This window comes from Dryobates pubescens, chromosome 15, assembly GCF_014839835.1.
Source record: "Dryobates pubescens isolate bDryPub1 chromosome 15, bDryPub1.pri, whole genome shotgun sequence".
Taxonomy (NCBI): Eukaryota; Metazoa; Chordata; class Aves; order Piciformes; family Picidae; genus Dryobates; species Dryobates pubescens.
This window is the reverse complement of record NC_071626.1, coordinates 18,353,850-18,368,857: the sequence shown is the minus strand read 5'-3', so window position 1 is coordinate 18,368,857 and position 15,008 is coordinate 18,353,850. Positions and strand designations below refer to the sequence as shown.

The 15,008-nt window shown below is 49.8% G+C and overlaps 1 protein-coding gene across 1 annotated transcript; it reads left to right on the top strand.

Annotated features, from left to right (window-relative positions):
• Positions 1-686: 686 nt before the first annotated feature.
• STYK1 (serine/threonine/tyrosine kinase 1) lies at positions 687-14,860 on the top strand. Its single transcript, XM_009899596.2, has 10 exons — positions 687-710; positions 6,943-7,047; positions 7,650-7,793; positions 9,515-9,763; positions 10,430-10,611; positions 11,080-11,163; positions 11,406-11,614; positions 12,506-12,546; positions 12,797-12,893; positions 13,679-14,860. The coding sequence occupies exons 2-10, from the start codon at positions 6,981-6,983 to the stop codon at positions 13,881-13,883; spliced, it is 1,278 nt and encodes a 425-aa protein (XP_009897898.2). The 5' UTR covers positions 687-710; positions 6,943-6,980; the 3' UTR covers positions 13,884-14,860.
• The last annotated feature ends 148 nt before the right edge of the window (positions 14,861-15,008 follow it).

Here is a 15,008-nt window from a genome sequence, read left to right as displayed (position 1 = left end):
AGGCTGGACTTGTGGCAGGAAAGGGCAGGGGAGAGTTGATGGCAGGACTGGAAAACACTAGCAGAGCGCAAGGACAGCCCGAGCAGGAGGGATGCAAGTGGGCAAAGCAGAAGGTGGAATCAGCTGCTGCTGCTGCCTGTTGGTGTTGTTAATCTTTTCCCTCCCTCTTCACTTCAGATCATGTTCCTGACAGAGAGCTTACTTAGCCTCTGGGCTCTTGCAAGTCTGATACAGATTTTCTGTGCCAAGAACCTGTTTTTTTCTGAGCCTGAGCCTGTAATCTGAAGTGTGTGATCTCTGCTGGTGACGTTAGCCTATCCCTCTCAGTTGTGTTTGCCTGCCTTTCAAATTCAAGCCCGGGTCCCGCCCGAGGAGCGGCTTTGCTCTGGCCGGGTCTCTGTCAGCGGCAGGAGAGCAGCTGGTGCGTGGAGGGCAGGCAGACCCGTCCGACAAGTGTGCCGACCTGTCACCTCACCTGCTGGGAACGGCGCTCAACCCATCGCCCTGGGGAGGCAGCCGAGAGGGCCTTGAGGAGCAAAGAATTGTGAGCCGGCAGGTCTGGGGGAGGGAAATCAGCGAGGAGGAACTTAGCCATAAAGATTACAGCCCCAGAAGGCCTTATCAGAAGTGGCCTCAGACAAACTCGGAGCCGGCAGCAGGAGAGCTTCAGGAACAGACTACCGCAGGGCAGGAGAAGTGGTGCGGCTCAGGTAAGTGAGGGAAAGCACTGCTGAAAGGTCAGCTGTGAAGAGCTGTTTTGTTAAGGGCTTTTATTGACGTGAGTGGGCCCCAAACTAAGACACTGCTGTACTGTAAAGTCTGCATGCCTGTGTGTGTCCAGAGAGACAGCTGTGCACGTGTTTGCTGCTTGTACTGAAGTTAGTGGTAGCCATACATTGCCATCATCACGAGGAGGGGATGAGGAGGGGGTGAGAAAAAAAACAAGAGATCTTCTCTGCATGCAGATTGATTTAAATGAAATCACTTCTAGGCACATTTGAAACAGGAGTTAAAAAACAAAGGGAATAAGGTTCTTATTAAGTTAGTCCCTGAAACAACGTGGGGGATGTTGTGCATGTCTGTGCAAATACCTTCACTCTGTGGTTGAGCAATACCTGCCTAGGGCTGGATTCAGAACTAATTAGCATCTGACTTCCACCACTGTTGCTTGATTTTAAGGAGGCTAACTGTAAACCAAAGTGGGGCAGCTGCCTTGTATGTATCTGTTTGAGTGTGTCTCTGTGTGTTTGTGTGCACATGAGCCCCTGGTTAAATGATAAACATAATCTGTGTGAAATTCACCAAGGAACACCCAAAAGTTTAGAAACTATGACTCTGAAGTTGTGTACAGAGCTTCAGAATCACACAGAACCACAGAATGTCAGGGGTTGGAAGGGACCTCCAAAGATCATCCAGTCCAAGCCCCCTGCCACAGCAGTATCACCTAGGGCAGGTCACAGCAACACATCCAGGTGGGTTTGGAATATCCCAGAGAAGGAGACTCCACAATCTCTCTGGGCAGCCTGCTCCAGGGCTCTGGCACCCTCACAGGGAAAAACTTTCTCCTTCTGTTCCCATGGAACCTCCTCTGCTCCAGCTTGTACCCATTGCCCCTTCTCCTATCACTGGACATCACTGAGCAGAGCCTGGCTCCATCCTCCCCACATTGCCCTTCAAATCTTTACAAACATGAAGGAGGTCACCCCTCAGGCTCCTCTGCTCCAAGCTAGAGAGCCCCAGCTCCCTCAGCCTTTCCTCAGCAGGGAGATGTTCCACTGCCTTCACCATCTTCAGCTCCTTTTCCTTGTGGCTGTGCATTCATGGAAGCAGAGTCTGCTGTACTACCTCACACTGCACAAATGAATTGTTTTATCTGAGAGGAAGCAAAACTCAGCACCATAAGAACTTGCATATCTCCACTGATACCATGCCACGTTGAACTAACCTTGTCAGCAGCAGTGCAGAGTCCTCTTGACTCATTTCTCAGTACAGTAGTGACTGCTGACTTTGCCAGTTGTGTTTTTTTCCTGCTCCCTTGAAAGGGATTCAGGTTTGCCCAAAGTAATTCCCCTGCTCACACAGCAGCACAGATCTCATAATTTGCTGGCTTCAGAAGCAGTCAGCCTAAATTTTGTTTCACACCTTTAGTGTCCTTCAGCAGCAGCTAGCCTAGGTTTCATAGAATCCCAGAATGGCTCAGGTTGGAAGGGACCTCAGAGATCATCTACTCCAACCTCCCCACCATAGACAGCATGTCATAGCTGAGTCATTGGTGCAGCCAGGACAGCACAGCCCAGGGTATTATCAGTAACTCTTGCTCAGGACAGAGGTGAGGTGGCTCTGGTATGTTGTAACCTTGGTTGTCTGGTCAGAATTTCCCCATCTGCAGTGTTGGAGTTGCTGCTTGGTACCCCCCAGGTGCAGTACCATGAGAGATGAGATGACTTGATGGGCCAGGAAAATCTTGCAAAGATGTCATGGTCTGGCAGGCTCTTGGAGATGGTCCTGAGGGCTTCTGAAGGCAGAGGAGGCAGGATATGGAGTCTAAGAAATATTTACCTTTTTGCAGACACCTGTGTTCTTATGGCATGAAGTTGCTGAGCTCAAAACCTGTGGGACTTGTTCTGTGTTTGTTTTGGACACTGCTGGTGGTGAAACAGCAGACATTGCAAGGGAAGGAATACTGCTTTTGCCCCTTGCTTTTCCATGCTGCTCTTCATCAGCTTCTCTTGCATTTAGTATCCACAAGTGCTTGTCTGTCCTGAGCCCCTGCAGTGTGGTTTCACTGCCAGCCTGGCTCCTGCAATGCCCTGGAAGCTCTGCTCCCTCTCAGCTGCACAGCCAGGGCAGTGTGCTTGTGCAGAACAGTTGCCTAAGCCTTGCTTGGTGGCCGTGGTCAAAGGAGGAAGACAATAAAAGCACTACAGAAAAGGTGGCTGGAAAAGCTTGAGAGTATGGTTCTGCCCTTGTGAGGTGTCATGCTTAAAGTACCTCTTTTGGGTTTTATCAGTCAGGCAGAATGCTGGACTGAAGGAAGGCATTACTCAGCTGTTCTTTATGTGCCTCTAGTCAACATGACAGCTGGTCCTCAGCAGTGCATGAAGAACACAGGGAAGAACATCTTCATAACAAGGTGGTGAGCAGCTAATGCAGACCAGGAAGTCTGGAGAACTAACTGCATTCATGACCCATCAGCTTGTAGCATGGTTTAAATGCTCTGATACAGACACAAAGTGAATCTGAGCCTTTGTTTTTATCCTATGTAATTAATTTCATTGGCTTGCTCATTAGACAGGATAGCTAATCAGTACTCGAGCTTGTACACATTTGCACTGATGGTGGGAGCTGATCTTAGTAACCATGTCAGACAGGGGGATTCATTTGAGAGGATCAAGGCACCCTCAGTAAGTCTTCAGTCAGCACTGAGCTGGGAGGGACTGTGGATCTGCTCCAAAGTAGGAAGGCTCTGCAGAGGGACCTGAACAGCCTGAATCAATGGGATGAGACCAATTGTATGAGATCCAAGAAGGCCAAGAGCTGGCTCCTGCACTTGGGTCACAACTCTGTGCAATGCTACAGACTTTTGGGGCAGAGTGACTGGAAACTGCTCAGCAGTGAAAGACCTGGGTGTTGACCAACAGCTGACTGAAGATGAGCCAGAGTGTGCCCAGGTAGCCAAGAAGACCAAAAAAGCATCCTGGCCTGGGTCAGCAATGGTGTGACCAGCAGGAGCAGGGCAGGGATTGTGCTCCTGTACTCAGCACTGGGGAGGCCACAGCTTGAGCACTGGGTTCAGTTTTGGGGCCTACCACTACAAGAAGGACATTGAGGGGCTGGAGCAGGCCCAGAAAAGGGCAAGGAAGCTGGTGAAGGGTCTGGAGAACAGGGCTGGTGAGGAGCAGCTGAGGGAACTGGGGTTGTTTAGTCTTGAGAAAAGGAGGCTGAGGGAAGACCACCTTATTTGCTACAACTCCCTGAAAGGAGGTTGGAGCCAGGTGGGTGTTGGTCTCTTATCCCTAGTAACAAATAGTAAGAAGAGAGGAAATGACCTCATGGTCAGGTTTGTGCTGGCACACAGTACCTTTGGGTCTGTGCTGACACAGGCTTTAGTGAATTACTCATTCATCACCCTGGGTGGCAGGAGATCCTTTTTCCCTGTTCCTGCTTCTGGCTGTGTGCTGCTGCCACTTTCCCTGAGCCTGTGTTGACCCTTGTTGCGTTGCTTGGTGAAATGCTGCCTCTCACTAGAAGTGCAGGAAGTCAGCATGGCACAAGAGCAGTGGTGGGTTTTTTCCTGACAGCTTAGGGGTTTGAATCCCTTTACCATGTGATCACTTGCAGAGGTGGGAGCAAAAGAAGGGTGGGAAGAGAGCAGAGAGAATGGATTCTTTTGGCATTGGTGAGCACTTCATTCAGCTCAGCTGCATTTACAAACCCATATTCACATCCAGTGCTGCTGTTCCCTGAACTGCTTTAAGCAGCCTTTACAACTGCCATCTTTTAGCTGCTTACTCCTGCCCCTGTGCTCCCCTCTGTGCTCTGTCTAAGCTGCCAGGGCAGCAGAACAGCTTGGCAAACAAATGTGGCTGAAAACAAAGGCCTGCAGTGATAGGATGAGAGGCAGTTTGAAATGAGAGAAGAGCAGATTTAGATTGGATATCAGGAGCAAGTTCTGCACCATGAGGGTGCTGGAGCACTGCAACAGGTTGCCCTGGGAGGGAGTTGAGGCTCCATCTCTGGAGATACTCAAGGTCAGGCTGGACAGGGCTCTGGGCAAGCTGATTTAGTGGAGGATGTCCCTGCTGACTGCAGAGGGTTGGACTGGATGACCTTTGGAGGTCCCTTCCAGCCCAAACCATTCTATGATTCTAAAACACCACCATTGCCCAGTGTTCATCCTGTTGGCAAATGTCCACAGAGGCACAGTAAAGGTATCAGTGCAGGGCAGATCTGGGGACTAATTAACCTGGCAGTGTTGCCAGGCTGTGAAACTGCTAGACAGGTGACCAATTAGTCTGCTAGTAGCAGTCTGCAAATGCAGGAGAGCAGGTTTTGCCCTCTAGCTGTAATTGTCTCGTGGCAGCCACTTCTGCTGCTCTTAAAGCTCATGGTCTTCACTGTGTATTCAGCATGGATGTGGGGCTTTGGATTTGGGTATCAAAGAAAGGCTGGACTGCCATCAGTCTGCTTGGAACTGAGGAGTATCTGAATGTTGTTCATGAGGCACTGGTCACTGCATGCTCTAGGCACTGTGTCTGAAGTCAGTCAGGTTCACTTCCCTTGGCCCCAGCACAAGCTTTCACATCTCTGCCCAGTAGAAAAAACCTGGGGGTGTTGACAAACAGACAGCTAAAGATGAGCCAGAGTGTGCCCAGGTTGCCAGGAAGACCAAAAAAGCATCCTGGCCTGGATCAGCAATGGTGTGGCCAGCAGGGCCCAGAGAAGTGACTGTGCCCCTGTACTCAGCACTGGGGAGGCCACAGCTTGAGCACTGGGTTCAGTTTTGGGGCCTACCACTACAAGAAGCACATTGAGGGCTGGAGCAGGCCCAGAAAAGGGCAAAGAACCTAGTGAAGGGTTTGGAGAACAGGTCTGATGAGGAGGAGCTGAGGGAACTGGGGTTGTTTAGTCTTGAGAAAAGGAGGCTGAGGGGAGACTTCATTGCTCTCTACAGCTCCCTGAAAGGAGGCTGAGCAAGATGGGTGTTGGTCTCTTCTCCCTACTAACAGCTGACAGGACAAGAGGCAATGTCCTCAAGTTGCACCATGGGAGGTTTAGGTTGGATATTGGAAGAAACTTCTTGAAAGTTCAAGAAAGGGTTCTCAAAGACTGGAACAGGCTCCCCAAGGAGGTCATTGAATCCCAGTGCCTGGAGGGATTTAAAAGAGGCAGAGATGTGGTGCTGAGGGACATGGCTTAGCACCAGACAAGATTTGGCTCAATCTTAAAGGACTAACTGAAATTGTTTTATGACTTTTTATGACATCTCCAAGTGCAGACACATCCCATTTTCCTCTTTCTGATGTCTCTGTTGTGCAGCTGATGAAGCACAATTTCACTGTCTAAAGTTTCATCCATCAGCCATATCAGTATCAATCAGAATGATATCACTTACCATTAACATTTGCCTTTGGGGTTAATTGCCTTGAACTCATAGCTGAAAACGAAGGCAGAACTTACAAGAGAAAAACTCCATGCCTATAAAACTTTTTAAATGATACTGTGTGGACTTAGGGCAGGGCAAGCCTAGATGTCAATCCAGGCTGGGGGATGATGAGATTGAGAGCAGCCCTGCAGAAAAGCACTTGGGGGTGCTGGTAGATGAGAAGCTGGATGTGAGCCAGCAATGGGCACTTGCAGCCCAGAAGGCCAATGGCAGCCTGGGCTGCATCAAAAGCAGTGTGGCCAGAGATGGAGAGAGCTGATTCTGCCTCTCTGCTCTGCTCTGGGGAGACCTCCCAGCAGTGCTGTGTCCAGCTCTGGTGTACTCAACACAGGAGATACATGGACCTGATGGAGAGGGTCCGGAGGAGGCCATGAAGATGATCAGGAGGCTGGAGAACCTCTGCTGCAAGGAACCTCCTCTGCTCCAGCTTGCACCCATTGCCCCTTGTCCTGTCATTGAACATCCCTGAGCAGAGCCTGGCCCTGTCCTCCCAACACTGCCCTTCACATCTTCATAAACATGAATGAGGTCCCCCCTCAGGCTCCTCTGCTCCAAGCTCAAGAGCCCCAGCTCCCTCAGCCTTCCCTCAGCAGGGAGATGTTCCACTGCCTGCAGCATCTTTGTGGCTCTGGGCTGGACTCCTTCAATGCCCAGCCCTGCTCCTTCACACAACCACTGACTTTACGGGATGGAAAGCTCCATATTCAGCTTACTTCTTGTTTCATTCATGATCTCTTTTCTAATAAATGTCATTACTGTTCTTCATGTGTGTGCAGAAGACAAAGGCTGGAGACCCTCTTGGTTGTAGCTGAACATGGGAGGGGATGTGAAGCGATTCACACGCATGCTACTGGAATGCAGCAGCAATGACAAGCTCTGTGGTAAGACTCACAGGTTCCTGCACAGCTTCACAGATTGCATTGGGTTGGAAGGGACCCTCAGATGTCATCTTGTCCAACCCCTTGCAGTCAGCAGGGACACCTCCCACATGTTCAGGCTGCCCAGGGCCACATAAAGTCTGATCTTGAATGTCTCCAGGGGTGGGGCCTCAACCACATCCCTGGGCAGCTTGCTCCAGTGTTTTACCACTCTCATTGTTCAGAACTGCCTCCTGATGTCCAGCTTATGCTATGCCATTTCTGATGGCAGAGCAACATCCAGCTCCCATCTCCCTGCTGTCCCTCTGCCAGGGCTGGTTCTGTTTTCACGTGGCTACAGTTCCTAGCCTCTGTGTTAAAGCATCAAAAGAAGTGACCTTGAGAGCAGAAGCCCCAGTGGTTCCATGCAGCATAGACACCCAGCACCTTTGAAACACAGCCCTGCCACTGCTGAGCTGCTGTTCCAACGAGCAGAGGGTGGGTGCGGCTGCTTCTGGGGTGGGAAGCTGCTGACATGGGTTGTTACTGCTTTGTCAGACAGGCCCAATGTGCAGCAGGCAGTGCTGTTTATTCCTTGGTTTCCCTTTTTCCCCTCCTGTGGACAGTTGTGCGTGAGTACCAGACGGAAGTGATCGTAGTCCCAGCTCTCCTGGTGGGGTTTTTTGTCATCCTGCTCACTGTCATCCTTTGGCTCCACTGCCGAGGCTTGAGAGCAAAGCAGCAGCAAGCAGCACCACCTGGACACCCAGGTAAAGGAAATGATTTTCAGCCAGAGTTTCAGGTTCCTGTGACCAGAAGTTAGTCCCACTTGGCCATTGCTTCAGTGACAGCCAAGCAAGAGCATTTCTGAGGAGCCTGAGTGGTACTCAGCAAGAGAGTGAACCCTAGGAAGACTGAGCACACTGAGGTACCCAGCTTGCAGTACTGGGAGCAGAGTCTCTGGTACTGATGCATCTGAGTTTAGAGTCACAGAATGGTTTAGGTTGGAAAGGACCTTGAAGAGCATCTAGTTCCAACCCCCTGCCATGGGCAGGGACACCTTCCACTAGCCCAGGTTGCTCAAGGCCTTACCCAACCTGGCCTTGAATGCCTCCAGGGAGGGGGAATCCACAACCTCCCTGGGCAACCTGTTCCAGTGTCTCACCACCCTCACTGTCAGGAATTTATTCCTGATCTCCAGTCTCAATCTGCCCTCCTCAAGCTTAAAGCCATTGCCTCTTTTCCTGTCATGAGAAGCCCTTGTCAAATGCCCCTCAGCTTTCTTGTAGGCTCCCTTCAGGTACTGGAGAGCTGCAAAGTGTGTGACAGCCCCTCACAGGCTCCTGCAAGGTGGGGTGATCATGAATGGCAGTCATTTTAATGCAGATCACACCCACTTAATCCATTTTCTATACTGTCATTTAAGAAATTTAATTCCAAACTGCTGTTTCCCCCTCCCAGTGTAGACAACAGGAGGCAGAACAGGGACTGACAGAACTGTAGAATCATTTTTGTTGGAAAAGACCAATCTCATCCAATCCAACCATTCTCTAATTCTACCAGCACCACATCTCTGCCTCTTTTAAACACCTCCAGGCATGGGGATTCAATCACCTCCCTGGGCAGCCTGTGCCAGGCTTTGAGAACCCTTTCACTGAATAAGTTTCTTATATCCAACCAAAACCTCCTCTGGTGCAACTTGAGACCTCTTCCTCTTGTCCTGTCACTTGTTGAGAAGAGACTGACCACTACTTTGCTCCTACCTCCTTTCAGGGAGTTGTAGGGAGCAATGAGGTCTCCCCTCAGCCTCTTCTTCTCCAGACTAAAAAAAGCCATTTCCCTCAGCCTCTTCTCACAAGCTCTGCTCTTCAGACCCCACACATTGCTGTGTGGAAGTGAAAGTCCAGTTCTGAACTGATTTTGGTTTGGTAGAAGTAAGCATTTCTTCAGCTTAGGTTAGGGGAAATAATTGAGAACCAAGATGAGGCCTTTGTGGGAACATCCTGTGCATGGCACTGTCATAACAACTGGTAGCTGGTAACAAAGAGGAGAGGTCATTGCTTCAGGACATGGGAATGAATCAGGTACAAATGCATCTTACCTAGAAAGTTCCCAGAGTTAAATGTGTTGGAGATCTCCAGGCTCATTCTGCCTTTTCATGAAATAGAGTGGTTGATAAATTCCATCTCCTCTTCCAGGGTCAGAAGGAGTAAGATATATTAAGAATTCCTTACTTTGCCCTGATTTCCAAACCAGTATGGAGCAGTTATTTCCCTGGAGGTGTTTAAAAGAGGCAGAGATGTGGTGCTGAGGGATGTGGTTTAACCCAGGCTTGGGTGAGTGAGGGAATGATTGGACTTGATCTTAAAAGGCTGTTTCAACAGAAAGGATTCTCTGGCTCTGTGAAAATTTAAAGAGGGCAGAAGGATGGGTATTGCCACCCACTGCAAGAGTTCATCTGTCTGGCTTCATGGATACTTGCTTTTGTCAGTGAATGCCAAGAATCAGCAAGAATCCAGCTCCACAGAGAGCCACTACATTCAGCTAAGTGAGGCACCTGTGGAGGCCCTGCTGAACTCTGCATCCTGGGCTCTGAAAGACCTGGAGATACCACGAGGGAAACTGTCAGCAGGCAGCCTGCAGCTAATAAAAGATGGCCACTATGGGAGCATCTACAGAGCACAGCTGGAAACTGGGAGCCCTGGCAAGACCAAGAGTGTGGTACTGAAAGCCTTACACGGTAAGCACATGGCCAGGATCCATTTTGGTGTGGAGACAGGATGCTGGGCAGGACTTTGGAGTCATTGCTGAGCAAGACAAGCTGTGTTCAGTATCAGCAAGTCTTGGTGCTGGCTACCAGGTCATAGTTTTCTAGCTGCAGGGTGGCTTCCAGCTCCTCCTGTTTTCGTTGCCCATGCTGCATGTAGAGGCTCCAGCTGGGCAGTGGCTGCAGCACTATCCTAGCAGAGTTCCCCTTGATTCCATTGAGGTGTTTCAGGGGAGTTTCCTTGCTGACTTCTACTGCCTCAGGAGCCCCCAGTGAGTCAATCCTCTGCTTGTCACAGGCAAGCCTGATTTCTTCCCCCTTCAGATTCCCATTCCCCTTCCAATCTAGTTTAAAGCTCTTCCTATAAGCCCTGCTAATTCTTGCCCCAGGATCCTTTTTCCTCTCTAAGACAAGTTAAGCCCAGCTGTTGCTAGCAGGCCTGGTGTCTTTTAGACCAACCCATGCCCAAAGAACCCAAGGTTCTGCCAGTGATACCAGGCTTAAAGCCAAGAATTCCTCTGAATTCATGTTGCTTTTAAGCTGCTGACACAGTTCTTTGCTGTCTCTATTTTGGTTTTGTTGTGGTGGTTGTGGGATTTTGTTTGGGTTGCTTTGGTTTAGGATTTTCTGTTCTTTCAGGCCAGGCTGGTCTCCAGGAGGTAAAGGATTTCCTGGGAAGGATTAAATTCCATCAAAATCTTGGCCATCATGAGAACCTGGTTGAATTGGTTGGGTGCTGTGTAGACCAGCTCCCACTTTATATGGTCATGGAAGATGTGTCCCTTGGTGACCTGTTGAATTTCCTATGGACATGTAGGAAGGTGAGTCAAGAGATGTGATGATACAGTATCTTCTGAACTCTTCTGAACATATAATCCATAAGTCAAAGTGATTCTTTCCATCCCTCCATGCACCCTTCTCTATCAGTCTAAACAATTTCCATCTCCCAAAGAAGTTCTACACAAGATTGAAAGATGAGTGCCATCCAGAGCAACCTGGACAGGCTGGAGAGTTGGGCTGAGGAGAATCTCATGAGATTGAATAAGGCAAAGTGTAAAGTGCTGCACCTAGGGTGGGATACCTAGGCCCCATCCCTGGAGATACCAAAGGTCAGGCTTGACAAGGCTCTGAGCAAGCTGATCTAGTGGAGGATGTCCCTCCTGCCTGCAGGGGGTTGGCTGGATGACCTTTGGAGGTCCCTTCCAACCCAAACTATTCTAGGATTCTGTGATTTCTCCTTCTGTGTGCAGGTGGGATCTCACCACAGCAGTCTGCTCTCTTGTTTCTAGGATGTGATGCCCATGGATGGTATCCCCTGTGACCTCACTGAGAGGCAAGTGTATGAGGTTGGAAGGCAGGTTGCAGCAGCTCTGGTAAGTCTGCTCCCATTCCCTACTGGTTTTCCTTCTTGCTAGGTTACCACACAAGCCTACATGGTGGCCTCTTGGCCTAGGCACTGAGGATGTGTCATTCTGGTGACCCTGCACCTCTGTCCCACAGTGTGGACAGGCAGAGTCCAAGTGGAAATTTCACTAAGCTACATTTCAATCATACCAGTTCTAATTTAAACATTCCCTTTAAAATACCCAAGTCTCTTTCTTTTACAACTTTCCAGGCTTACCTTGAAGAGAAGAAGTTGTTCCATGGTGACATTGCTGCCAGGAATGTCCTGCTTCATCACAACTTCACTGCCAAGCTCTGTGGTTTAGGTCTGGCCTATGAAACTCACAAGTGTGGTGCCAACTCAGTCACACAGATTGTGCCAGTCAAGTGGCAGGCACCAGAGAAGCTCCTGAAGAAACCCCCCAGCATCAAGGCAGACATGTATGACTTCATTGCACTAGACTTTCATCTGTCTGACAGGCACTATCTCTTTCACTCATCCCCTGGTGGAAAGCAGCTCTGGAGAAGGACCTGGGAGTGCCAGTGAACAGCAAGTTCACCAGGAGCCAGCAATATGCCCTTATGGCCAAGAAGGCAAATGGTCTCCTGGGGGACATTAAGAAGAGTGTGGCCAGCAGGTCAAGGGAGGTCCTCCTCCTCCTCTACTGGTGAGGCCACACCTGGAGTATTGTGTCTGGTTCTGGGCTCCCCAGTTCAAGGGAGGCAGGGAGAGAGGCCAGTGGAGGGCCACAAAGATGCTGAGGGGTCTGGAGCACCTCTTTTACAAGGAGAGGGTGAGAGACCTGTGTCTTTTGAGCCTGAAGAATAGCAGACTGAGGGGATAGTCTCAATGCTGATCAGTATCTAAAGGGTGGAGGTCGTGAGGATGGGCTCTGCTCAGTGGTGCCCAGTGATAGGGCAAGGAGCAGAGCAGAACACAGAAGCTTTCACTGAAATGTAAGGAAGAGCTTGTTTACTGTGGAGGTGCCAGAGCACTGCAGCAGGCTGCCCAGGGAAGTTGTGGAGTCTCCTTCTCTGGAGACTTTCCAAACCCACTTGGACACATTCCCATGCAACTTGCTTTGGGTGACCCTGCTTTGGCAGGGCAGTTGGACTAGGTGATCTCCAGAGGTCCCTCCCAACCCTTGCCACTCAGTGATGTCACCTCCTGAGGTTCACAGTGAGGCACACCTCATCTCAGCCTATCTCTCCTTTTCACAGCTCATCCCTTTTCTTTTCATGCCTGCAGTCAAGCTGAGTTGTTTGATGTACTGAAGCCAGCTGGGTACCTGGAACGGAAACTTCAGCTCGCTTTGTTTTCTTCTCTTGCAGATGGTCTTTTGGAATCCTGCTGTATGAAATGATTACATTAGGTAAGATGAATTCATGATAATGAAAAAACCAAATACAGAAGGAAGCAGCAAATTAAGAAGACCCAAAATCTCAAGATAGTGTTGGGCCATGTAAGATCAGCATCCCGGTTTCTAACAACCTGCCAGGTGGTGACAGTTCCTTTTAGGCTCTTCACTGTGAATTGTGTGAGGAAGCAAATGGATTTTGCTAAGGAAGAAAGGTGTTCTGACACTGCTGAGGTTAATACTCATATTCCTTTTGTTCTTCCAGGTGCTCCACCCTATCCTGAGGTGCCACCTTCTGACATTTTGTCCTACCTGCAGAGACAGAACATCATGAAGCAGCCTTCAAACTGCCAGCACACCATGTAGGTCACTTGCATTATGGAGAGTTGAACTTGAGCTCTGCAGAGCTAAATGGAAAAGATACATGAAAACTGCATCATGTGGCAGATTCATAGATTCATAGAATGGTTTGGGTTGGAAGGGACCTTGAAGATCATCCAGTTCCACCCCACCTTGCAGAGACACATTCTACTAGCCCAGGTTGATCAAGACCTCATCCAGCCTGGCCTTGAACACCTCCAGGAAGGGGGCATCCACAACCTCCCTGGGCAACCTGTTCCAGTGTCTCACCACCCTCACTGGAAACAATTTTTTCCTAACCTCCAGTCTCACTCTGCCCTACTCAAACTTCAGATCATTCCAATCTCTCACCCTGTCACTCCAAGCTCTTGTCAAATGTCCCTCCCCAGCTTTCTTGTAGCCCCCTTCAGGTACTGGCAGGCTGCTCTAAGGTCTCCTGGAGCCTTCTCTTCACCAGGCTGAACAGCCACAGTTCTTTCAGCCTGTCTTCACAGAGGAGATGCTCCAGTGCCCTGGTCATCTTGGTGGCCCAAGAGGCCTTTTCCTTCTGTAATACTGTTCCTAAAGGGAATACCAAAGAGTCTTTTTCCATACTCAGATTGACATCCTGGGCCTGCACACCTTTGTCCCCAGATGTTCTGATGTGGTATCAGATTTCAAAGGGTCATTGAAAGAACATTTTATGAATCAGAAAAAGAAGAGATCTCTTTAAATATGAGATAACTGTGGTATAAGTTGTGCTTGATGCTTCTCATTCCCAGTGCTTCCCTGCTTCTCCATCTTGCAGGTACAGCATCATGAAGTCCTGCTGGCAGTGGAATGCAACTAAGAGGCCCTCTCCAGCAGAACTGATCCAGGCCCTACAGACAGCTGTGAAGACCAGCAATGACCACGCAGTGCTGCAGGTGCCTGAGCTGATGGTGCCTGAGCTCTATGCTGATATTGCTGGTGTGGATGTGCACAGTTTAATGACAGAGTACACAATACTCTGAAGGACCTTTTCACTGCAGAAGCTTCCGAGTTTGCCCTTTCTAGGCAGTTTGCAAGCTTAGGTGTGGAATATCAGACTTCTGTGCCAAAACCAACAAACTATTATCATGATGATGATTAAATCAGCCTGTTGATATTCTGCCAGTGGTCATTTGAGAGAAAAGTGAGTTCAGGAAACTGTAGGAAATGTCACCAGAAACCTGAGTTAAAACAGTGTATTTGGTTTGACTGGCAAGGGTTTGGTAGCAGAGGGAGCTGCAAGAGTGGCTTCTGTGAGAAGATGCCAGAAGCTTCCCCTATGTAACCAACAGAGCCAGCTGCAGGCAGCTGAAAGATGGACTCACCACTGGCCAAAGCTAAGCCCACTGGTGATGCTGGCAGCACCTCTGTGATAACATATTTAAGAAATGGTAAAAAATTCTGCACAAGAGCAGACAGGAGAGAGAGCAGTGAGAGCACGCGAGATCAACAGCCCTGCAGACACCAAGGGCAGGGGAGAAGGGGATCAAAGAGGTACCCCAGGTGCTGGAGCAGAGGTTCCCCCACAGCCCATGGTGAGGGAGACCATAGTGAGGCAGGTTGTTCCTCTGCAGCCTGTGGAGGTTAATGGTGGAACAGATAATCCATGGACAGCCCATGGAGGACCCACACTGGAGCAGGTGAAGCACCTGCAGGAGGTTGTGACCCCGTGGAAAGCCCACCCTGGAGCAGGCTTCTCACAGGACCTATGGCCTCGTGGAGAGAGCACCACATGCTGAAGCAGGAGAAGAGCATGAGGAGACCTGGCCCTAAGGAGGAAGGAGGGGCAGAGCTGGTGTGTGCTGGGCTTCCCATGGCCCCCTTGCCCATCCCCCTTCGCTGCACAGGTGGAGGGGTGGAGAAAGCAGGAGTGAAACAGGAAGGTGGGTTCAACATTTGGGCTTCTCCTCAGCCTACTTTGATTGGCAATAAATGAAATTCATTTTCCCACATGGAGAGATTTGCCCATGAGAGTAAATGGGGACTGAGCTCCCTGAGCTTATCTCAACCCATGAACCTTTCATTGTACTTTCTGTCCCCTCTCTAGTTGAGGAGGGGAGTGACAGGGTGGCTTGGTAGGCATTTGTCAGCCAGCCAGGGTCAACCCA